Source organism: Bufo bufo, chromosome 1, assembly GCF_905171765.1.
Source record: "Bufo bufo chromosome 1, aBufBuf1.1, whole genome shotgun sequence".
Taxonomy (NCBI): Eukaryota; Metazoa; Chordata; class Amphibia; order Anura; family Bufonidae; genus Bufo; species Bufo bufo.
Window position 1 is genome coordinate 273,356,490 of NC_053389.1, and position 22,492 is coordinate 273,378,981.

The 22,492-nt window shown below is 44.1% G+C and overlaps 1 protein-coding gene across 2 annotated transcripts in view; it reads right to left on the reverse strand.

The window, feature by feature from the left end:
- The window catches only part of BTBD11 (BTB domain containing 11), a 230,005-nt gene that overhangs the window by 59,690 nt on the left and 147,823 nt on the right, over nt 1-22,492 (reverse strand). For both annotated transcript variants that reach the window (XM_040439449.1, XM_040439440.1), the window contains one exon: nt 10,617-10,821. In XM_040439449.1, the coding sequence (XP_040295383.1) occupies nt 10,617-10,821 (205 nt within the window). The remainder of the gene's footprint in view (nt 1-10,616; nt 10,822-22,492) is intronic.

Here is a 22,492-nt window from a genome sequence, read left to right on the forward strand (position 1 = left end):
GATCAGCTGTATTCTGTTAGGAGACCTGGTAGTGTTTAATTTTCCTGCAGCGCTACCACAGGAGAAACTAAGTATAACACATTGCCATTCAAATCAATGGGCTATTTGTGTAAAGCAGGTCAAGTTCTCAAAAGAGAGAAACATGTTTTGTAAGCTATCTACACTTTGTCCAAGAAATGAAGATCCTGTACAGAAGAACCCCCCATTAACTCAGAATTCGATAATAGGAAAAATGACCCAAATTAGTAGAGGCTACTTTAGACATCCCAATGTGTTCATAATCCAGATCTGTCTCTACTACTAGATCTATTCAAATGTCTCAGGAGTGAACAACTGCAAAGTCATCCACTGTGAATGGCAAAAAGTATCGCACTCAGGGGTAAAAGCTATATGTATATTATTCATGTATCTATGCAGAAACAAGATACAGTAAAAAGATGTCTAAAATCTAAAGAGTAAAAGTATAAAATCTAAAAGCAAATGTCTAAAACCTAACAGATATCGGACACTAGATTCACTAGCTAAAATGGAGATTATTACAGCTACTTGTAATGCAATATTAGGATGGAAATGAAGATAGTTGATACTGTTGAGAGATTTTGTAAGGACTTATTAAACAATATAAAAGTGGGAGTCTAATGGGGTGAGGAAGATGGTTCTAGAGGATGGGAGCAGCACTAGATATGCTTTTTAATCATACTTATAAGGAGATGAAGAAGAAGAAACAATGGGACAATGTAAGGAGGAGAGAAATTGGTTCCAATATGAACAGGCAGAGTAAGACATAAATTAAAGGGATGGCATCAGGACTCAATAAGGTGTTTAGTAGATCTAGAATTTGCTATTTGATTTGTCATCATTGAAAAATAGACTCCACAGTCCATATGAAATATTGGATCATGTGTGCAGCATCTGTGTGTTTCTAAGAGATTAATGGGCCTAATATCACGAGGTGTACAGTAGTTGTCACAGTCCAAAATTTTCAGATACAATCCTGGAAAATTCAGATTGACCTGGCCCCAACCATGTAAATCACACCCATAAGTTTGGGGCGTTGCCAAGGGTTGAGCTTAAATGCCTTCAATTGCCAAACCTAAATTTTGCCAAAAATGCCCAAGGTAGTTTTCCAGTGCCGAGATCAAAACTTAAGGATGGTACTCAACACTCAGGGAGTTTGTTGTAATGTATTTTTCTGGAGTTGGGGATTACTTATTGTTAAGATGCAACCGAGGACATAGATGGTTCCTCTTCAGTGTATGGCATGGTAGCTAAAGCTCTGAATGAGGGCACTTACAGGTGTTTTTGTTTTTTTTTAATCTTGGACCAAAGCAATTTAATTCCTTGGCCAAAACTGAAATATCTGTATTATTATCAGTTGCTGACAGATTAGACCAGTGCTAGAAGCCATATTCTACAACTGTAGCTCTGTCACTGAATTGTTGGGAAAGCCCCAACGAGCTACCTAATATTCACAGGTTGGCATACCTACCAACCATTCCTTAAGCAAATTTGTCCCAAAGAAGGCATTTCTGGGAGTTTTGTAGTTCTCTTAAGGACCAAGAGAGGTAAAAGTTTGGAGGTATGGGGCTGCCGAGCAGAAACTTGGGAGGCTTCGTAATGCTCCCCCTGCTTTTGTGGTCTAAACCCCCTATCTAGTGCCTACTGTCTCCTGATTCCCTCTATTGGCCCACATAGAATTACCTTAATAAATATACTTTCCTTTAAGATAAGAAGATAAATATGCTGTAAGTCACATTAACAGGGGGAAAAAAAGAAAAAAAAGATCAAGTTTATGGATGAAACTGGAGAAAACAACATCATTAGAACCAGATTTTCATGTTTCTGTTTGTTTTTAACTTGTGCCATCTGTGAATCTTCACTAGCAGCTTTCTCTGTGTGTATTATATTGCAGACATGAGTTATGTCATTGATTAGCTTATAGAACAGATCTCTCTTCTGGAATCTGAGACGTCACCCAGGATTTTAAACTGAATTTTTAGTGATTGACATTTTGTTTTCATTTGTCTCAAGTGAAATGAAATTAGATTTCTAGAGAAAGATGGTACTGTACATAGTCATCCACAATGGCAACAATGTAAACCTGAAGGAAAGCTCCATTGCACTAGAGGGGGCTCATTTATACTGCCCCCATTATGCAGCTAGCTCCCCCTAGTGGTGGCTGGATACAGCCAACATTATCTAATTTAGCAGTCAAAAAAACAATACTCCCTGCTATTTCAAGAAATGAAGTGAAAAAAAATAATTTCTACTTAATTTGATAACAACATAGATTTGGCTAAGGTCTCAGGGGAAGTTAGACCCAGTATGAGTTTTGCCATAAGACCCTATGCATACAGCCCTGCACATGGGCACCAATTTCACAGCTTGATTGATGTCATGACTGCCAGCATGTTTTCTATTTACGGGCCACGTAGTAGTGGAATTTCTTCTCACCGTGTTCAAAGGGTCTCTGCTCCTCAACTGCTACTATGTAAAACCCTTATTTAGTCATTAAATCAAAGGGAAACCTCAAACCGAATAAGGTCAGTGGCCTCGAATGTAAAGGGCCCTTTAGATGGGCTGAGAATTGCAAAGATTATGGCGTTAGCGATGATCAGGTGGTGTAAATGTACCGCTAATTACTCGATGAACGAGCGAAACACTTGTTATTGCGCACACAAAAATGATTGCTTACTGGCAGCAGATCGTGCTGTGTAAACCCGATCTCCTGCCGACAAACAATGAGTCCTTATGGGGAAGAGCTATGGCATTATCGGTCGCTCCTCCCCATATTCTGGAGGAGATCTCTGCATATAAATGCAGCGGTATCCTCCATTAGTGATCAGCCAATTGTCGTGAAGGAACACTTCCTTCCTGACAACCTGCTGTAATATCCTCCCGTGTAAAGGGACCTTTAGAGTCAGGACAGTCTGACTACTACTGCCTTCTAAGATAAGTGTGACTCTTTTTAGGGGGGAAATAGGCTGCCAGGAACGCTTGTTAGCGGCATCTGGCAGTCTAATACTGCCTCCAAATGCCTGATGAATGAGCAAAGGCTTGTTCATCGGGCAATTTTTACTTTTATGCATGCTTAAAAATCACAATGGTGCCTGCAGCAGATCGCGCTGTGTAATAGTGATCTGCCGCCAGCACATCGCTGCCTGCATGTGGACGAGCAATGGCATAGTGATCCCAACAATCATCAGCAGCATCGGGTGTCTAATATATCCTTTAGCTTTGTTACATTGTTAAGCAGAATCTATTTTCTCTGACCAGCACTTTGGGAGGCTATTAGGTGGGTACAAATGCTCATAAAAGTACCTTATGGAAAGGAACTTTTGAAAGAAACTTTCCTGTGACATTTCATTAAGGCCTCTTGCACACGACCGTATGCCCTCCGAGATATACGCTCCGTGAGCGGGCAATATGTCCCGGAGTGGCAATGATCGTGTGCACAGCATCATAGATTACAATCATGCTGTGGACGTCGGGCCGCCCGCGGGCTATTGTCCCACACTTATATGATCTTATGAGTGCGGGACAATAGCCCCGCGGGCGGCCCGACGTGCACAGCATCATTGTAATCTATGATGCTGTGCGCTCCCGTGCACACGATCAATGCCGCTCCGGGACATATGGCCCGCTCACGGACTGTATATCTCGGAGGGCATACGGTCGTGGGTAAGAGGTCTTAGACTGTGACTTCCAGTAGAGAATAATGAAGAAAAATAGGTAAAAAGTATAATAGGACAGCAGAATATTGATGCATTTGGGTATAGTCAAGGACAGGACAATAAACTATATGGCAAAGAGATCATTCATTATGTAATCCATTATTATAGTTGAAGGAAATACAAAGAATTTTATTTTACACATTCTCATTTCATATGTTAAAAAATAAAATAAAATTAGCCTGGGTCAATAAAAGGGTTCCCACATTTTTTGTGCTATAGCCCAGTTTCCTAATAAAGGGAGAGTCGACATTTGAAAAAGAAATGGTTGTTTTAGGTTACTGACAAGGTTAGGATGCAGCAGTTCATGTTTGCCCCAAAAATATCACCATATGGCACACACAAAAATGCTGACACAATGCTCCAAAATATTACCACCATACAGTGTCTAATATATGCCATGCAGTACTCCAAGTAACTAAAATGAAGAAATCTGTAGGCTGCTTTCTGATGACAGCAGAGCATTCTGCACCGCTGACAGTTTTTGTGTGGGCCCCTTTTGAGCCATATAAACCGACTGTACGGTATGCGAGATAGAGTGTAGGAGACCCTATGGCAAACACCCCTTTTGCCTGTGCTTAAACCTGGTCCTAAACGGCAATGGGTAATCTGACTGCTGATTGGACACAATTATAATTGCGCACCATAGGGAATTAATATTTGTGCGATTATGGCAGTATTATTTTGGAACCATATGGCAAAAAATATCATGTTTTCTACTGTTTTTCTACTTTGTTTCCTTCCTTGTCAGAAAATAAGATTGGGGCTCCCACACAAAATTTTTACCAAAGCTCTTTGTCCATTGCTATTTTCTCATATACACCTACTCACAAATCACAGGTTTGTTCAAAAAGAAAACACGGACATAAAATGTCTGATATTATAGATAAAAAGTGGAACACGAGAACAGGGCATGCTGGCCTGTAATTTGATCAGAAATCCATGTGAAGGTGACATTGTTATATTACAGAATAAAAGGATTCCCTGCCTGTCATCATGGGAAGGTCGCATCTTTCTGCCGTGAAAATGGATATGGTAGGACAATAAAATCACACTGAAAGCTGGTTTTACCCAAGGCTTGATAATAGTGCTGATTGCTGCAACACCTCGTGAAACTACAATAATCGTACTGCAATTTTTGTTCAAAGTAGAAAATTGACTTGTTATAATATTGTGCAGCATGGACACCTGAAATTTACCCAGAAAGACCAAAAAACAAGGATTTTTTTCATTAGCGTTCCCAGGCTGAAGGGAAGATGTGATTTGGAAATGGTAAAACCTATCAATTCACAGGAAGAATTTACCGTACATATGGATAAACTGGGTGCAATCATCAGGTGGTCCTTGTGTTTTGTGGGTGACAGGAGAACACCCAGACAGCAGAGGGCGCTAGTTGTTGTGAGAAGCGCAATAGTAAAGCAGATTTAAAAAATCCTAAACACTAGACAGTCTAAAGATGCACCAGATTTATCACAGTCGCTCATGCTGGAGGATAAATCTGGGGCGTCTTTAAACACAGTTGGTTGGCTCACTTTCCATCAGAATTTTGCACCAAAATTTGAGCGCATTTTTGGTGCAAAGTGTAGAAACTTAAATGGGTTATGCCATGATTAATGTAAAAAATGAAAATCAGGCATCATATAGTACAGGGCAATCTCTTTCTAAAAAAACTAGAACCAGCCCTCTACCTCAAATGGATCCAGAGATCTCCCCAATCATTACTCCAATTGTTCTGCTAGATTTATTTCAGGCTGACAGGTCAGGGGCGTGTCCTTTACCTGCAGCTCTATCCCTGTAAGGCTAGGTCTACACGACGACATTGGTCGTGCGACGGCACAACTACACTGCAAAATGTGTCACGCGACATTAATGTCGCACGACAATATTTATAATGATAGTCTATGGTGTCGCACTGCGACAGGCTGCTACTGCGACATGACAGTCGCAGAAAAATCTATTTTGAATGGATTTTTTGCGACTGTCGTGTCGCAGTCTCAGCATGTCGCAGTGCGACACCATAGACTATCATTATAAAAAATGTCGCGCAACATTGGTGTGACAAAATGTTGCGCGATAAATGTCGTCGTGTAGACCTAGCCTAACTGCCACAGCTTCTAACAGACAGTTCAAGATTTAAACTTAGCTTGTGCAACCACAAGAAATAAGGAAGAGCGCAAACAGTAGATGGCACCATACGAATACATGTTATTGAATAGCTGAGTGGCTATACTAAACATTTAATTGCATGTAATTACAAAAGTATTCAGGTGCTGGTTTGAAAAGGTAGAATATTTTTCATGGCACAACCCCTTTAAGCCATGCCCATGTCCAGTTAGGCCATACCCTCTTGTCTAAACACCAAATAAAAACTGGAATACTGTAACTGCAGCAACACATCACATGACCAAAAACAAATAATACAATATTTAACACAGTTAGGGGGCATTCACACAACCGTATGCATTTTGCAGTCCGTAAAATGCGGATCTGAAATATACGAACAATGGGTCTGTGGTCCCTAACCCTAAGAAGAGACAAGTTCTGTCTTTTGCAGAATGATAGTGGGCACAGAAGTTATACTGAATGCCCACCATGGTGCCATTGAGCATTAGTTTAAGGGTTAATTTATTTATGTCTTTACTATTTTCCCGCCTTTTGTATTTTAATATACAATTCTTTTTTACATTTTCTGAGGTAATTCTAAGTGAGGATTCTGATTAGTACCTGGATGCTCACCTGTTGCTGAGGTACCTGTTTTCTGCCTCTTCCTGGGAAAATTGAATATTTAAAGAGGATCGCAGCAGGTCCGCAGCCTGTCCGCCGCGGAGCTTGGATGAAGAGGACGTCGTCCCGCCCGCCCTCCCTGTTATAAGAAGAAGAAGTCGTGGTCTGATATTGAAGGGGGGTTAGTCACCCAGCTTTGCTGGGGGGATAATTTGTGGACTTATGAATTTTTAAAATGAGTATTTATTTATTTATTGGTTATTTATTTATTTAATTAATTATTATGGTTATGGTATTATATTGATGTAACCCTTAATAAAAGACCACGGCCAATTTCTACCACAATTTTGGTTTGTGTTTATTTTATTAGCATAAGATTTATTTATTAATTATTATATATATACGAGTATTGCTCATATGGCACCATGAACACACGGATGTGAATAAAAATTCAAAAAATGGATGCAACATGAACGTCACACAGACGCCATCTGTATTTTGCAGATTCGTGTTTTGCGGACTGCAAAATGCATACAGTGGTGTGAATTTACACTAAACAAGAAAGGAACAAAGCTGAGTGAGCACTCAACACGGAGTTCAAGGGATATTTGTGCATGATAGCCCTAAAACTCCCTAGCATTCTTTGCTCTAGAATGTTCTAAACGTACATCCAGCCACCGTTCTTGCTTTCTTTATCAAGTTACTAAACTATTCCCATCAAAAACCATAACACCCCCCATTTTGCTCCTGCAAAGAATATTGCACCAGCCATCACAGTTTGATAAAACATTTCCAATGTTTTCCAGATACATGAAATGACCTGAGCTTCTGAATGAAACATAGTCTACTCATACCAAAGACCTTATCAATGAGGACCTTCTGATTTAGCTCCCTATCAACATGTACTCCCAAACAGTGATGGCCGGTTCGCCGTGAACACATGCGAGCTGCCATCTTTACTGACAAGTCCGGCGAGGCACAGGTAAGTCCTTACCTGTGCCTGTGCGCGAGCCGGTCTGAAATGAAATGCGGTCACTGGGAGCAGGCAGTTCCGAGACCAGCCCAATGAAGGCCCCCGGACGCTGTTCTCGGAACTGCCTGCACCCGGAGACCGCATTTCATTTCAGACCGGCTCGTGCACAGGCACAGGTAAGGACTTACCTGTGCATCGGCGGACTTGTCAGTAAAGATGGCAGCTCGCATGTGTTCGCGGGCGAACACTGCGAACTGGCCATCACTGCTCCAAAATAGAGATCTTAACAATTTCCACATCTTGTCCCTCAAATCACTGGCACAACACGGTCCTTGTTTCTACTAAAATTCACAATGATTTGCTTTGTTTTAGCTACATCAAGGATTAGACCAGTCATGTGACACCAATACACAACATTATACACTAGGGGAGAGTTATCAAAACTGGTGCAAAGGAAAACTACCTTAGTTGCCCATAGCAACCAATCAGATTCCACCTTTCATTTTCCAAAGGAGCTCTGCAAAATGAAAGGAGGGATCTGATTGGCTGTTATGGGCAACTAAGTCAGTTTTCCTTTGCATCAGTTTTGATAAATCTTCCCCTATATTCCTCTATTCTAAATCACATCCTCCTTTAACACAACCAACTACTACAGACTCATGTTAGGACTTCTGCAGATGACATAGCTCATAGATGCAATTAAAATCCACAATTAATAAAAAATAAAATAAAGACATGTACTCCACCATGGTGCAAATTAAGCTTAAATTCTGTAGTAAACCTCCCCTTGTGTTTTAGTGTTTTTCTCTGTTGTGTTTATAACTGCAATTTTTTTTACAAGTTTATAGTGCAATATAAAACAACACACAAAGTGTTTTAGCAGAATTTGTTTCTGGCATTTTACCCACAGTTAAGTAGGGTAGATAGATAGATAGATAGATAAAATATTCCTAATTTATCTCAATAATTTACAAAATACTATAAGGCCCCTTGCAGACGAGCGTGTCCGGATTAGGTCCGGATGCGTCCCGGTGCATTGCGGCAAACCCGCGAGTAGGTACGCAATTGCAGTCAGTTTTGACTGCGATTGCGTTCCGTTGTTCAGTTTTTATCGCGCGGGTGCAATGCGTTTTGCACGCGCGTGATAAAAAACTGAATGTGGTACCCAGACCCGAACTTCTTCACAGAAGTTCAGGTTTGGGTTTAAAGTTGTGTAGATTGTATTATTTTCCCTTATAACATGGTTATAAGGGAAAATAATAGCATTCTGAATACAGAATGCTTAGTAAAATAGGGCTGGAGGGGTTAAAAAAAAAATATATATAATTTAACTCACCTTAATCCACTTGTTCTCGCAGCCGGCATCTCTTCTGTCTTCTTTTGTGAAAAATAGGACCTGTGTTGACGTCACTGCGCTCATCACATGATCTTTTACCATGGTGATGGATCATGTGACGGACCATGTGATGAATGTAGTGACGTCATCAAAGGTCCTATTCCTCACAAAAGAAGACAGAAGAGATGCCGGCTGCGCGAACAAGTGGATTAAGGTGAGTTAAAATTTTATTTTTATTTTTTTAACCCCTCCAGCCCTCTTGTACTATGCATTCTGTATTCAGAATGCTATTATTTTCCCTTATAACCATGTTATAAGGGAAAATAATAATGATCGGGTCCCCATCCCGATCGTCACCTAGCAACCGTGCGTGAAAATCGCACCGCATCCGCACTTGCTTGCGGATGCTTGCGATTTTCACGCAACCCCATTCATTTCTATGGGGCCTGCGTTACGCGAAAAACGCACAAAGAGGAGCATGCTGCGATTTTCACACAACACACAAGTGATGCGTGAAAATCACCGCTTATGTGCACAGCCCCATAGAAATGAATGGGTCGGGATTCAGTGCGGGTGCAATGCGTTCACCTCATGCATTGCACCCGCACGGAAAACTCGCCCGTGTGAAAGGGGCCTAACTCTGCTAAGACTTGAGCTGTTTACTATATTTACATTAGTGAATTCCAAAATCTGAGAAGATTTCCAGGTAACAAAGACAGAGCTGTGTTTTGGTTATTTATGATAGAATAAAATTTTATAAGGTGAAATGAATAATTGGATTCTAGAATGTATAAAATATGTTTTGGAATAAAGAAGATGAGAAACAGCTGGATATATGATAGAGCTAAGTGGCATCATCTTCTCGTATTTTACTACATAACCAATTGTAATGTAGAACTTTGTGGCACTCTGCCAATATACGCTTGGAGTCGGGTTTCCACCCCCTCATATAATAATGAAGAAAACTCCAGCAGTTATGTTGCAAACAGGTGAATCGTTTATTTGAAGTGCGGCCTTTACATACAGTAACGTTTCGGCCGGATATGGCCTTTATCAAACTGTTGCCGCTTTTAAGAAGATGGGGAAGTATGATGGAAAGCTGAGCTCAATCAACAATGATGGCGTGCAGTTGCACGGGTAGGTGAATGCGGATTTTGTGTATAGAGCTGAGGACATGGGTTGCTAGATGGCCGCTAGCACATCTGCAATACCCAGTCCCCATAGCTCTGTGTGCTTTTATTGTGTTAAAAAACCGATTTGATACATATGCAAATTAACCTGAGATGTGTCCTGTATGTGAGATGAGTCAGGGACAGGACTCATCTCAGGTTAATTTGCATATGTATCAAATCGTTTTTTTTTTACACAATAAAAGCACACAGAGCTATAGGGACTGGGTATTGTGGATGTGCTAGCGGCCATCTAGCAGCCCATGTCCTCAGCTCTATACCCAAAATCCCGGTGACAGGTTCCCTTTAAAAGCGGCAACAGTTTGATAAAGGCCATGTCCGGCCGAAACGTTACTGTATGTAAAGGCCGCACTTCAAATAAACGATTCACCTGTTTGCAACATAACTGCTGGAGTTTTCTTCATTATTACTACATAACCAATCAGTAGACTTTCCATTCAGAAGCTTAGATCAGCTGGTTGATTATCACTGAGACCACTGTAAAAATGTCCAGAATTGTCACCTAGAGAATAATGGTTCCATACTGTGTTGAGATAATAGCACTATATAGTGCCAAATAGTACCATAATACTGCCCCCGAGCACCTTCATAACTGCTACAGTGACTACATAATAGTACAAAACACTACCCAAATAGCAGTCCTACGAAATGCAAAGCCTTACCGTTCTGTCTGTAGTGTCACTTTGGAAGGTTCCACATTGGGGTTCTCCCACTCCATCTGCGGGCAGTGCATGAAGTAACAGAGGGTGTACAGGGCCTCTGGCTCCCAATACAGAGGTCCTTGCTTGCTGTGCATTGGGGTGCCATTACCATGCTGCTTTAAATTGAGTGGCTGCAGATGATGCATTGCTCGAGATACTAGGTCACCTGTTGACAAAGAAAACATGTATTTGCTAAAACATCTTATCCAGAATAATGAAAAATCACAGTCATTTACTCAAGTGTGCAGTCCAGAACTACATGCTGTGATATGAACATGTCTGCTATTGGGCCCATGGTAGAAGAGAACCCAGCACTGATATGCTTCCCCTGCTTTCCATGATAGTGACACAGTGACTACTTGTGGCTGCCATTAGGGTGCACTTACTGTATACAGGAGCTTGTTTTGTGCTATCCATCACCATCTGATGAGTAGTTTGAATGGTCAAGTGAAGCTCAGTCAATCTTTGATCTTACAAACTTATAAAGCAGTATGAATTTACCAGTGGTGACAATTGATGTAATTCTGCTATTACTGTCCCCAACAGATAAAACTGTGTGAAAATACTGCCCAACACCCTTTCAAATCAAAAAAATACATATAATTTGTTGCAGCGCCGTAGCTACCATGGAAGCAGGGGAAGTGGATGCTGTGGAGGCCAAACTCAGGAAGAGGCCTGGGGAGTACAAATGGATTTATTTTCAGGGCCCAGGGAGGGGTGAGTATAGTGCTCGAAGTCCTAGAATGGGTATTACTCGCCACTCCCTGGTCTTCTTCTCAGGGTGCCTGCACTGAATTAAGTCCTGACAGCACACAGCTTCAAGACAGGATGTAGTGTGCATAGGAGCGCACTATGACCTGACGCTGTGCGCGGGGGTGGCCCATTCAAAAATTTGCTGTGGGGCCCAATCAGTTCTAGTTACGCCACTGATATGTTGTGAGATAGCTTACATGTATGTCAGGCTCAATCTGTGGATGTTCTTTGCTATATATTGTTTCCTTAGCCTGAAAAACATTTGTGTTAAATCTTTTCTTCTGTTGATTATTTCTTGCTCTGTTACTATGGTAACAACTACTGTCTTCAGGTGTTCATCACTGTACTAGGGAAGCTTAAAACAGCACAAAATTGACTTTCTTTGTATTTCTAAAAAAGCTTGTCTTTTTAAACAAGAATTTGGAAAATAAGTATGTTACTTCAAATCTGCCAACCAGGGATTTGTAAATGGTCCCTGGAGAAAATAGCAAAATTGGGAATACCAATGCAGACCAGGACGTTTCTGTTACAGTAAAATCTGAAGATACATTTTAGGTGTATCATACACTATTCAGTTTCAGGGTCAAATAACAGAAATGTCCCCCCCCCCACCTTGGGGATCTAGGGAGTCACCACTACCCACCCTCTTGGCCCAGGTCAGTTCCTCTGATTCTCCCTGTCCAGCATTTCTCTTTTGTTGTAAGCCAATTACTGACTTGACTAGCTCCACAGCTCCCAGAAACTAGTAGAGAGCACCATATGCAAGTGACGCTCATTCTGAATGGTAGAGGGCCAAATAGGGTATGGGTTTATAGATGGTTTGGGGTTCCACATGAACCGCATTCCAGTTTTGGATACACTGATCATAGACATTATGTCATATTCATAGGGGGCCCTACCTCTGGGATAATGGGGCTCATTTGGCCCGCAATTGGCAAACAAAGGTGGCCAGCAGTTGCCAAAAATAGTGAGGAAAGAACAGGTGAAGTGTGCATACTGCTCTCTCCATTAAGGTCTGTGGGAGTTATGAGACAATTCAAGAGTCATGTTCATATCAAGTTGTTAAAACTTGTGTTTGGGAAAGGTGTGTGTGTGTGTGAAATCTGTTGATCATCAATGGGTTCTCCTTTAGGGAACAGCTTGTCCAGAAAGAACAGACCCTTAGTCCCCTTGCAGACGAGCGTGTCCAGATTAGGTTCGGATGTGTCCCGGTGCATGGCAGCAAACCCGCGCGAGTATTTACGCAATTGCAGTCAGTTTTGACTGCGATTGTGTTCCGATGTTCAGTTTTTACCGCGCAGGTGCAATGTGTTTTGCACGCGCGTGATAAAAAACTGACTGTGGTACCCAGACCCGAACTTCTTCACAGAAGTTCAGGTTTGGATTCAAGGTTGTGTAGATTGTATTATTTCCCCTTATAACATGGTTATAAGGGAAAATAATAGCATTCTGAATACAGAATGCATAGTACAATAGGGCTGGAGGGGTTAAAAAAAAATAAAAAATTTTTTAACTCACCTTAATCCACTTGTTCGCGCAGCCGGCATCTCTTCTGTCTTCTTTTGTGAGGAATAGGACCTTTGATGACGTCACTACGCTCATCACATGGTCCGTCACATGATCCATCACTATGGTCCTATTCTTCACAAAAGAAGACAGAAGAGATGCCGGCTGCGCGAACAAGTGGATTAAGGTGAGTTAAAAATTTTTTTAGTTTTTTTTAACCCCTCCAGCCCTATTGTACTATGCATTCTGTATTCAGAATGCTATTATTTTCCCTTATAACCATGTTATAAGGGAAAATAATAATGATCGGGTCCCCATCCTGATCGTCACCTAGCAACCGTGCGTGAAAATCACACCGCATCCGCACTTGCTTGCGATTTTCACGCAACCCCATTCATTTCTATGGGGCCTGCGTTACGTGTAAAAAACGCACAAAGAGGAGCATGCTGCGATTTTCACGCACCGCTCGTGTGCACAGCCCCATAGAAATGAATAGGTCAGGATTCAGTGCGGGTGCAATGCGTTCAACTCACGCATTGCACCCGCGCGGAATACTCGCCGGTGTGAAAGGGGCCTTAGTAAGATACAGCACAATGATCCGTTTATACTTGTGCCCCTGGTTCTGACTGTTCAAGGTACTGAAAAGCTCTTGTTCTTTAAAAATAAAACGTTTAATGTTTAAGATACTTATGATAACCCTCTCATATTTATTGGAGGCAGACTGAGAATTTATTGTTAATATTCCCAAGAGACTCATTTCACAGCTTTTAGCACAAACCAGAAAAACAGATGGAAGGCAATGTAAACCCAAAATTACAGATGATAAGAGCACCATAGGAATGCCTGGTGTCTTTACCTTCTTTTCACTGACTGTTGTAGTTCTACTGTAGTTTTATATATTTTCTTAATTACGTTGTGGTTTTTAAAGTAGCTGAGTAACATGTGGTTCACAGATACAACAGTTCCTGTACGCAGCATCTACAGTACCTTGAAAAAGTGTTTATACCCCTGGAACATTTCCATATATTTTATTTTGATTTTATGTGATAGATCAACACTAAGTAGCGCCTATCTATGAAGTGAAAATAAAATGATACATGGTTTTCAATTTTTTTTTTATAAAAAAAAAAAATGGAAAGTGTGGCGTGCATTTGTATTCAGTTCCCCTGAATACTTTGTATAACCACCTTTCACTGCAATTACAGCTGCAAGTCTTTTGTGGTATGTCTCTACCAGCTTTTCACAACTAGAAGCTCACATTTTTGCCTATTCTTTGCAAATTAGCTCAAGCTCGGTCAGATTGGATGGAGTGTATCTGTGAACAGCAATTTTCAAGTCTTGCCACAGATTCTCAGTGGGATTTAGGTCTGGACTTTGGGCCATTCTAACACATGAATATGCTTTGATCTAAACAATTCAACTGCAGCTCTGGATGTATGTTTAGGGTCATTGTCCTGCTGGAAGGTGAACCTCCAACCCCAGTCTCAAGTCTTTTGCAGCCTCTAACAGGTTGTCCTCCAGGATTGCCCCGTATTTAGCTCCATTCATCTACCCATCAACTCTGACCAGCTTCTCAGTCCCTGCTGAAGAAAAGCATGGTGTGTTCAGGGTGATGTGCAGTGTTAGTTTTCCACCACATAGTGTTTTGCATTTAGGCCAAAAAGTTAAACTTTGGTCTCGGAGCTCCTTCTTCCACATGTTTGCTGTATCACCTACATGGCTTGTGGCAAACTGCAAATGAGACTTCTTATGGCTTGCTTTCAAATAAGGCTTTGTTCTTTCCACTCTTTCAAAAAGGCCAGATTCCTGGAGTACAGTACTTGTCCCGTGGACAGATACTCCCACCTCTGCAGCTCCTCCAGAGTGACCATTGTCCTCTTGGCTCTAATTATTGCTCTCCTTGCCTGGACCCTCAGTTTAGGTCTTGATAGGTTTGCAGTTGTGCCATGCTCCTTTCATTTTTAAATGATGGATTGAACAGTGCTTTGTAAGATATTCAGAGCTTGGGGTATTTTTTTTTATAACCTAACCCTGCTTTACACTTTCCCACAATGTTATCCTTAACCTGTCTAGCGTGTTCCTTAGTTTTCATGATGCTTTTTAATCACTAATGTTCTCTAACAAACCTCTGAGGTCTTCACAGAATAGCTGTAGTTATATTGAAAATAAATGACACCTAGGTGGAATCTATTTATTAATAAGGTGAGGTCTGAAGGCAATTGGATTCACACTGGATTTTACTTAGAGGCAGTGGCGTAGGGATCGCCATAGCAATGGCTATGGGGCCCTACGCCACTGGGGGCCCGGGTTGCAGGCTGAGAAAAAAAAAAAAAAATTTGAGTGGCGGTGCGATAGGCACCCCCCCCCCTTCATTGGTGGCAGCGGCAGTTCCGATCGGAGTCCCAGCAGTGTAATGCTGGGGCTCCGATTGGTTACCATGGCAGCCAGGACGCTACTGAAGTCCTGTCTGCCATGGCCAGTTACTCTGCAGCATACCTACATGCGCTGTGGCCGCCAGGCGCTCCTCCTTCTTGTAACTCATCACAGGCCTGTGCGGCGCATTGCTATAAGCATAAGCAATGCACCGCACAGACCTGTGAGTTACAAGAAGAAGGAGCGCCAGGCAGCCACAGCGCATGTAAGTATGCTGCAGAGTAACTGGCCATGGCAGACAGGAATCCAGTAGTGTCCTGGCTGCCATGGTAACCGGGGGGGGGGGCACTACCCACCAATGATTTTAATACAGGGGAGGGGGGGCGCACTGCCCACCAATGATTTTAATACAGGGGAGGGCGCACTGCCCACCAATGATTTTAATACAGGGGAGGGTGCACTGCCCACCAATGATTTTAATACCGGGGAGGGCGCACTGGGGGCTGATGGAGAGGGTACTGGGGGCTGAAGGAGAAGGTACTGGGGGCTGGTGAGAGGCACTGGGAGATGGTGAGAGGCACTGGGGGCTGATGGAGAGGCACTGGGGGCTGCTATGAGGCTACTGGGGGCTGCTATGAGGCTACTGGGGGCTGCTATGAGGCTACTGGGGGCTTCTATAATGCTACTGGGGGCTGCTATAAGGCTACTGGGGGCTTCTATAAGGCTACTGGGGGCTGCTATAAGGCTACTGGGGGCTGCTATGAGGCATGGGGCTCTTAGCTGAGGTCTGATTGGGGGTCATTCATATTGGGGTCTGAGTTGAGGTGTGATCTGAGGTCTTATTAACATTGGGGATCTTATTGGGGCTGTTAGCTGAGGTCTGATTAACAGTGGGGGTCTGATTGGTGGCCTGACCTGAGGTGTAATGAAAAATATTTTTTTTCCGGAGCAGCTTGGAGAAAAAAGGCGTCACAGTCTCCCACACTCCTTCTGCCCGGCCAAGCCTGCCAGCACCCCTGAGGCCAAGCCTGCCAGCACCCCTGAGGCCAAGCCAGCCAGCACCCTTGAGGCCAAGCCAGCCAGCACCCCTGAGGCCAAGCCAGCCAGCACCCCTGAGGCCAAGCCAGGGGAATTAAGGGGAGCTTATAATATGAAAGAGACTAATTATGTCAGAGCGGCTCGTCACCTACACGTGTATCAGCACTAGATATATACCCCTTACTCTTCCTAATACCCAAACTACACAAGATACATATCCCTACCTTCTGTCTAATATACATACACACCCCACGATATGTACTTTCACCTTCTTGTGTTACAGACCCCTGTACAATTTAACAATCTTCTTTAATACACAGACATTTAGAGTCATACATTTCCTACACTGGCACAAATACGTTGCCAGTGACCAACTGTCTGTGCTCAGTCCTACGCGTAACCGTTGCAAGTGCATGTGTCACTACCAGAGCTTTGGGACGTTCTCACAGCTCTGTTTCTCCACCCCTGTGATGATGTCACTACTAGAGCTGGGAGGAGTTCTCACTACTCTGTTTACTTTTGGTTTCTTTCACCACAGCTGTCCTTCATGTGTTTGATTTTCCTCTCTTTATATCACCCCTCCTCCTATGATAGGATGTGGATTATAGTTCTCACTTCAGTTGTAGCTCTGGCTTTAGTTTCTTCACTTGTAGCTATCAGTTCACTGGACCTGTGTTCTGCTGCAGCTCGCACTCCGGATATTGCCAGCCTGTCCTTGGATCCATCTTCTCTGCGGCTGCAACACCGTCAGCTAAGTGTGCAGACATTGTTGTGTTCCTGTTTATTTTCTGACTGGATCTGAGGTGGCCACGGTTCCCTCCATATACTGAGTAGGGCACTGGTGGCCGTGCCCCTTCCACTATTGTAGGGGTTACAGTGGTCATTAGTCTTAGGCACGTGGGCATGCCTCTTTCCGCCATTTGGATCCGGGCATGTGCTTTAGCAGAATAGGGAGAGCGTTGAGGGTTGGACAGGGGTCACCCGTTATCCTCCCTAGTTCTGGGTCCAGTCAGTAGCTCTGTACTGTGTATAACTATTGTTGCCCACATTCAGCCGTGACATTATAATCCACCAAAACCGTCCTTTTTTGACATGGATCCGCTTTCTGGCCTGGTTGACCGCATGCAGGGTCTTTCTTTGGAAGTAGCGGATCTCCGTCAATCTATGACTCAGCTTCAAGCATTGGGCCCTGCTCCGGCTCATGGAGTCTGTTGCGAGCCAAAGGTCTCACTTCCGGGGGCAGTGAGAATTTTGTTCGTTTCAGAGAGGCATGCAAACTCCATTTTTGCTTGTGTCCTCACTCTTCTGGTAATCAAGAGCAGAGGGTGAGGATTGTCATCTCCCTGCTCAGGGGTAATGCTCAGACTTGGGCTTTTTCGCTGCCATCAGGGGATCCCTCCCTTCGATCCGTGGAGGGATTTTTTGTGGCCCTGGGGCAGATTTATGATGACCCGGATCGTGTTGCTCTGGCCGAATCTAACCTACGTGTTTTATGCCAGAACAAACGGTCTGCGGAGCTTTATTGTTCTGAATTTCGGAGATGGGCAGCTGATTCGGGTTGGAATGATGCTGCACTCCGGAGTCAGTTCTGTCATGGTCTCTCGGAGAGATTAAAAGATGCGTTTGCTTTCCATGAGAGACCAACGTCCTTAGAGTCTGCCATGTCATTGGCGGTACGCCTTGACAGGCGTCTAAGAGAAAGAAACGAGACCTCTCTGTCCAGCCATTGTCAGTCTAGGGGAAGTGGTGCGGACTCATTCAGTGTGCAGGGGCCTCATCCTGTCTCGCTCCCCTCTGAGGAGGAGCCCATGCAGCTGGCTCGACTTGCCCCTGATAAAAGAGGATTTAGTCCTCAGAGTATGGTCTGTTTTTGTTGTGGGGGCATAGGTCATTTGGCAAATGTTTGTCCATCTAGGAGATTCTTGAACCGTACTAAGAGCGATAATAAGAGAAAAATCTCAAAAGGTAAATCATCAAGTTCTGCTTCATCTGCTACTTTGGGCAAAGTTGATGTAGGATTTGATGCTTTTCCTCTGACCTGCAGTTCCCGTTTTCTCCTGTCTGCCAGGGTGGCGCTAGAGAGCAAACTCATTTCTTGTGAGATTTTTGTCGATAGTGGAGCGGCCGTCAATCTTATTGACACTCAATTTGTAGCCATGCATGGTTTTCAGGTTTGCACATTAGATAAAGATATACCTGTTTTTGCTATTGACTCTGCTCCACTCTCACAGAGATCTCTGAAAGGCATTGTTCACAATATCCGGCTAGCTGTAGGTGACACTCATGTGGAGGATATATCTTGTTTTGTCCTTAACGGATTGCCGTCTCCTCTAGTTTTGGGGTTACCCTGGCTCACTAGACATAACCCCACTATTGATTGGCAAGGAAGGCAAATATATGAGTGGAGTGACTTTTGTAGAGAGAATTGTCTCACAGCGACTTTTGCAGAGGTGTCTACTAAAACGGTGCCATCATTTCTCTCTGATTTCTCGGACGTGTTTTCCGAGAGCGGTGTTCAGGAGCTACCTCCTCACCGGGAGTTTGACTGTCCCATTAACCTCATTCCCGGCGCCAAGCTGCCAAAAGCACGCCTCTACAATCTCTCACAACCGGAAAGAATCGCTATGCGAACTTACATCTCCGAGAGTCTCGAAAAGGGGCATATTCGTCCCTCAAAGTCACCTGTGGCCGCGGGTTTTTTTTTTGTTAAAAAGAAAGATGGCTCTCTGAGACCTTGCCTAGATTTTAGGGAGCTGAACCGTATCACGATTCGCGATCCCTATCCCCTTCCTCTGATCCCGGACCTCTTCAATCAAATTGTTGGGGCCAAGGTGTTTTCCAAATTGGATTTGAGAGGCGCGTACAACCTGGTCAGGGTCAGAGAGGGGGATGAATGGAAAACGGCCTTTAATACCCCTGACGGGCATTTCGAGAATCTCGTTATGCCTTTCGGCCTGATGAATGCTCCGGCCGTCTTTCAGCATTTCGTTAATAGTATTTTCTATCATTTAATGGGGAAATTTGTATTGGTGTATCTTGATGATATTTTGATTTTTTCCCCTGATGTTCAAACCCATCAGGATCATCTTTTTCAGGTTCTGCAGATTCTGCGGGAAAATAAATTGTACGCCAAGCTGGAGAAATGTCTTTTTATGGTATCGGAGATTCAATTTCTGGGTTTTCTCCTCTCTGCTTCTGGTTTTCGCATGGATCCCGAGAAGGTCCGTGCTGTACTTGAGTGGGAGCTTCCTGAAAATCAGAAGGCATTGATGCGCTTTCTGGGTTTTGCGAACTATTACAGAAAGTTCATTTTGAATTATTCCTCTGTTGTCAAACCCCTCACTGACATGACAAAAAAGGGGGCGGATTTTTCCTCTTGGTCGGAGGAGGCGCTTGCAGCCTTTTCTAAGATTAAAGAGAATTTTGCGTCTGCTCCCGTCTTGGTGCATCCCGATGTTTCCTTACCTTTTATTGTTGAGGTGGATGCTTCCGAGGTGGGTGTGGGTGCGGTTTTGTCCCAGGGCCCTTCCCCTGCCAAGTGGCGACCCTGTGCCTTTTTCTCTAAAAAACTCTCCCCGGCAGAGAGAAACTATGATGTGGGCGATAGGGAGTTGTTGGCCATCAAGTTGGCTTTCGAGGAATGGCGCCATTGGTTGGAGGGGGCCAGGCACCCTATCACCGTTTTTACCGACCATAAGAATCTGGCATACTTGGAGTCGGCCAGGCGTATGAATCCGAGACAGGCCAGATGGTCTCTGTTCTTCTCCAGATTCAATTTTGTTGTTACATTCCGACCTGGGATAAAAAATGTGAAGGCTGATGCTCTCTCTCGCTGTTTTCCGGGAGGAGGAAACTCCGAGGACCCGGGTCCCATTTTGGCGGAGGGGGTAGTTGTTTCTGCTCTATATTCCGATTTGGAGGCCGAGGTCCAGGCTGCCCAGACTGAGACACCTGCCCGTTGTCCTTCTGGGAAGTTGTTCGTGCCTCCTGAGCTACGTCACAAACTCTTTAAGGAGCATCATGATACGGTTCTTGCTGGTCACCCCGGGAGTAGAGCCACGGTGGATCTCATTGCTCGGAGATTTTGGTGGCCGGCTCTTCGTAAGTCGGTGGAGGGTTTTGTGGCTGCTTGTGAGACGTGCGCTCGCGCTAAGGTCCCTCGTTCACGGCCTTCAGGTTCCCTTCTCCCGTTACCCATTCCTTCCCGTCCTTGGACACACCTGTCCATGGACTTTATCACGGATCTTCCTCGTTCCTCGGGGAAGTCGGTGATCCTGGTGGTGGTGGACCGTTTTAGCAAGATGGCTCATTTCGTACCTTTCCCTGGTTTACCTAATGCTAAAACGTTGGCGCAAGCTTTTGTCGACCATATTGTTAAATTGCACGGCATTCCCTCTGATATTGTTTCCGATAGAGGCACGCAGTTTGTGTCCAGGTTCTGGAAGGCTTTCTGTTCTCGCCTGGGGGTTCGGCTGTCCTTCTCTTCTGCTTTTCATCCGCAGTCGAATGGTCAGACTGAGCGCCTCAATCAGAATCTGGAGACATATTTGCGCTGTTTTGTTTCAGAGAACCAGGAGGATTGGTGTTCATTTCTCCCTCTTGCTGAGTTTGCTCTAAACAACCGTCGTCAGGAATCTTCTGATAAGTCACCATTCTTTGGTGCATATGGGTTCCATCCACAGTTTGGGACATTCTCGGGAGGGGCTCTTTCTGGTTTACCTGAGGAGGAGAGATTTTCCTCGTCTTTGTCTACCATTTGGCAAAAGATTCAGGGTAATCTTAAAAAGATGAGTGAGAGGTATAAGCGTGTGGCTGATAAGAGACGTGTGCCTGGTCCGGACCTGAATGTGGGTGATCTGGTGTGGTTGTCTACTAGAAACATTAAGTTGAAGGTTCCCTCCTGGAAATTGGGTCCCAAGTTTATTGGGCCTTATAAAATCTTGTCAGTCATCAATCCTGTTGCCTTCCGTCTTGATCTTCCACGGGTTTGGAAGATACATAATGTATTTCACAGATCTCTCTTAAAACCATATGTCCAGCCCACGGTACCCTCCTCTTTGCCTCCTCCTCCGATTTTGGTTGATGGCAATCTGGAGTTTGAGGTTTCCAGAATTGTGGACTCTCGCATGGTCCGCGGTTCTCTTCAGTACCTCGTTCATTGGAAGGGTTATGGTCCTGAGGAGAGGATGTGGGTTCCGGTGTCGGACATTAAAGCCACTCGCCTCATCAGGGCATTTCATAGGGCTCATCCTGAGAAGGTGGGTCCTGGGTGTCCGGAGTCCACCCGTAGAGGGGGGGGTACTGTCACTACCAGAGCTTTGGGACGTTCTCACAGCTCTGTTTCTCCACCCCTGTGATGATGTCACTACTAGAGCTGGGAGGAGTTCTCACTACTCTGTTTACTTTTGGTTTCTTTCACCACAGCTGTCCTTCATGTGTTTGATTTTCCTCTCTTTATATCACCCCTCCTCCTATGATAGGATGTGGATTATAGTTCTCACTTCAGTTGTAGCTCTGGCTTTAGTTTCTTCACTTGTAGCTATCAGTTCACTGGACCTGTGTTCTGCTGCAGCTCGCACTCCGGATATTGCCAGCCTGTCCTTGGATCCATCTTCTCTGCGGCTGCAACACCGTCAGCTAAGTGTGCAGACATTGTTGTGTTCCTGTTTATTTTCTGACTGGATCTGAGGTGGCCACGGTTCCCTCCATATACTGAGTAGGGCACTGGTGGCCGTGCCCCTTCCACTATTGTAGGGGTTACAGTGGTCATTAGTCTTAGGCACGTGGGCATGCCTCTTTCCGCCATTTGGATCCGGGCATGTGCTTTAGCAGAATAGGGAGAGCGTTGAGGGTTGGACAGGGGTCACCCGTTATCCTCCCTAGTTCTGGGTCCAGTCAGTAGCTCTGTACTGTGTATAACTATTGTTGCCCACATTCAGCCGTGACAGCATGAGGAGCTGCGGATGTGGCGGTGAGGTCCGAGAGGTATGTGGGGGTGGGAGATCCGGGAGGGGGGGCCCATAAATTTTTTTTGCTATGGGGCCCAGTCATTTCTAGCTACGCCCCTGCTTAGAGGTCTCAGAGTACACAAGGCTAAAAACAAATGCACGCCATACTTTTCAGATTTTTATTTATTAAAAATTTTGAAAACCATGTATCATTTTCTT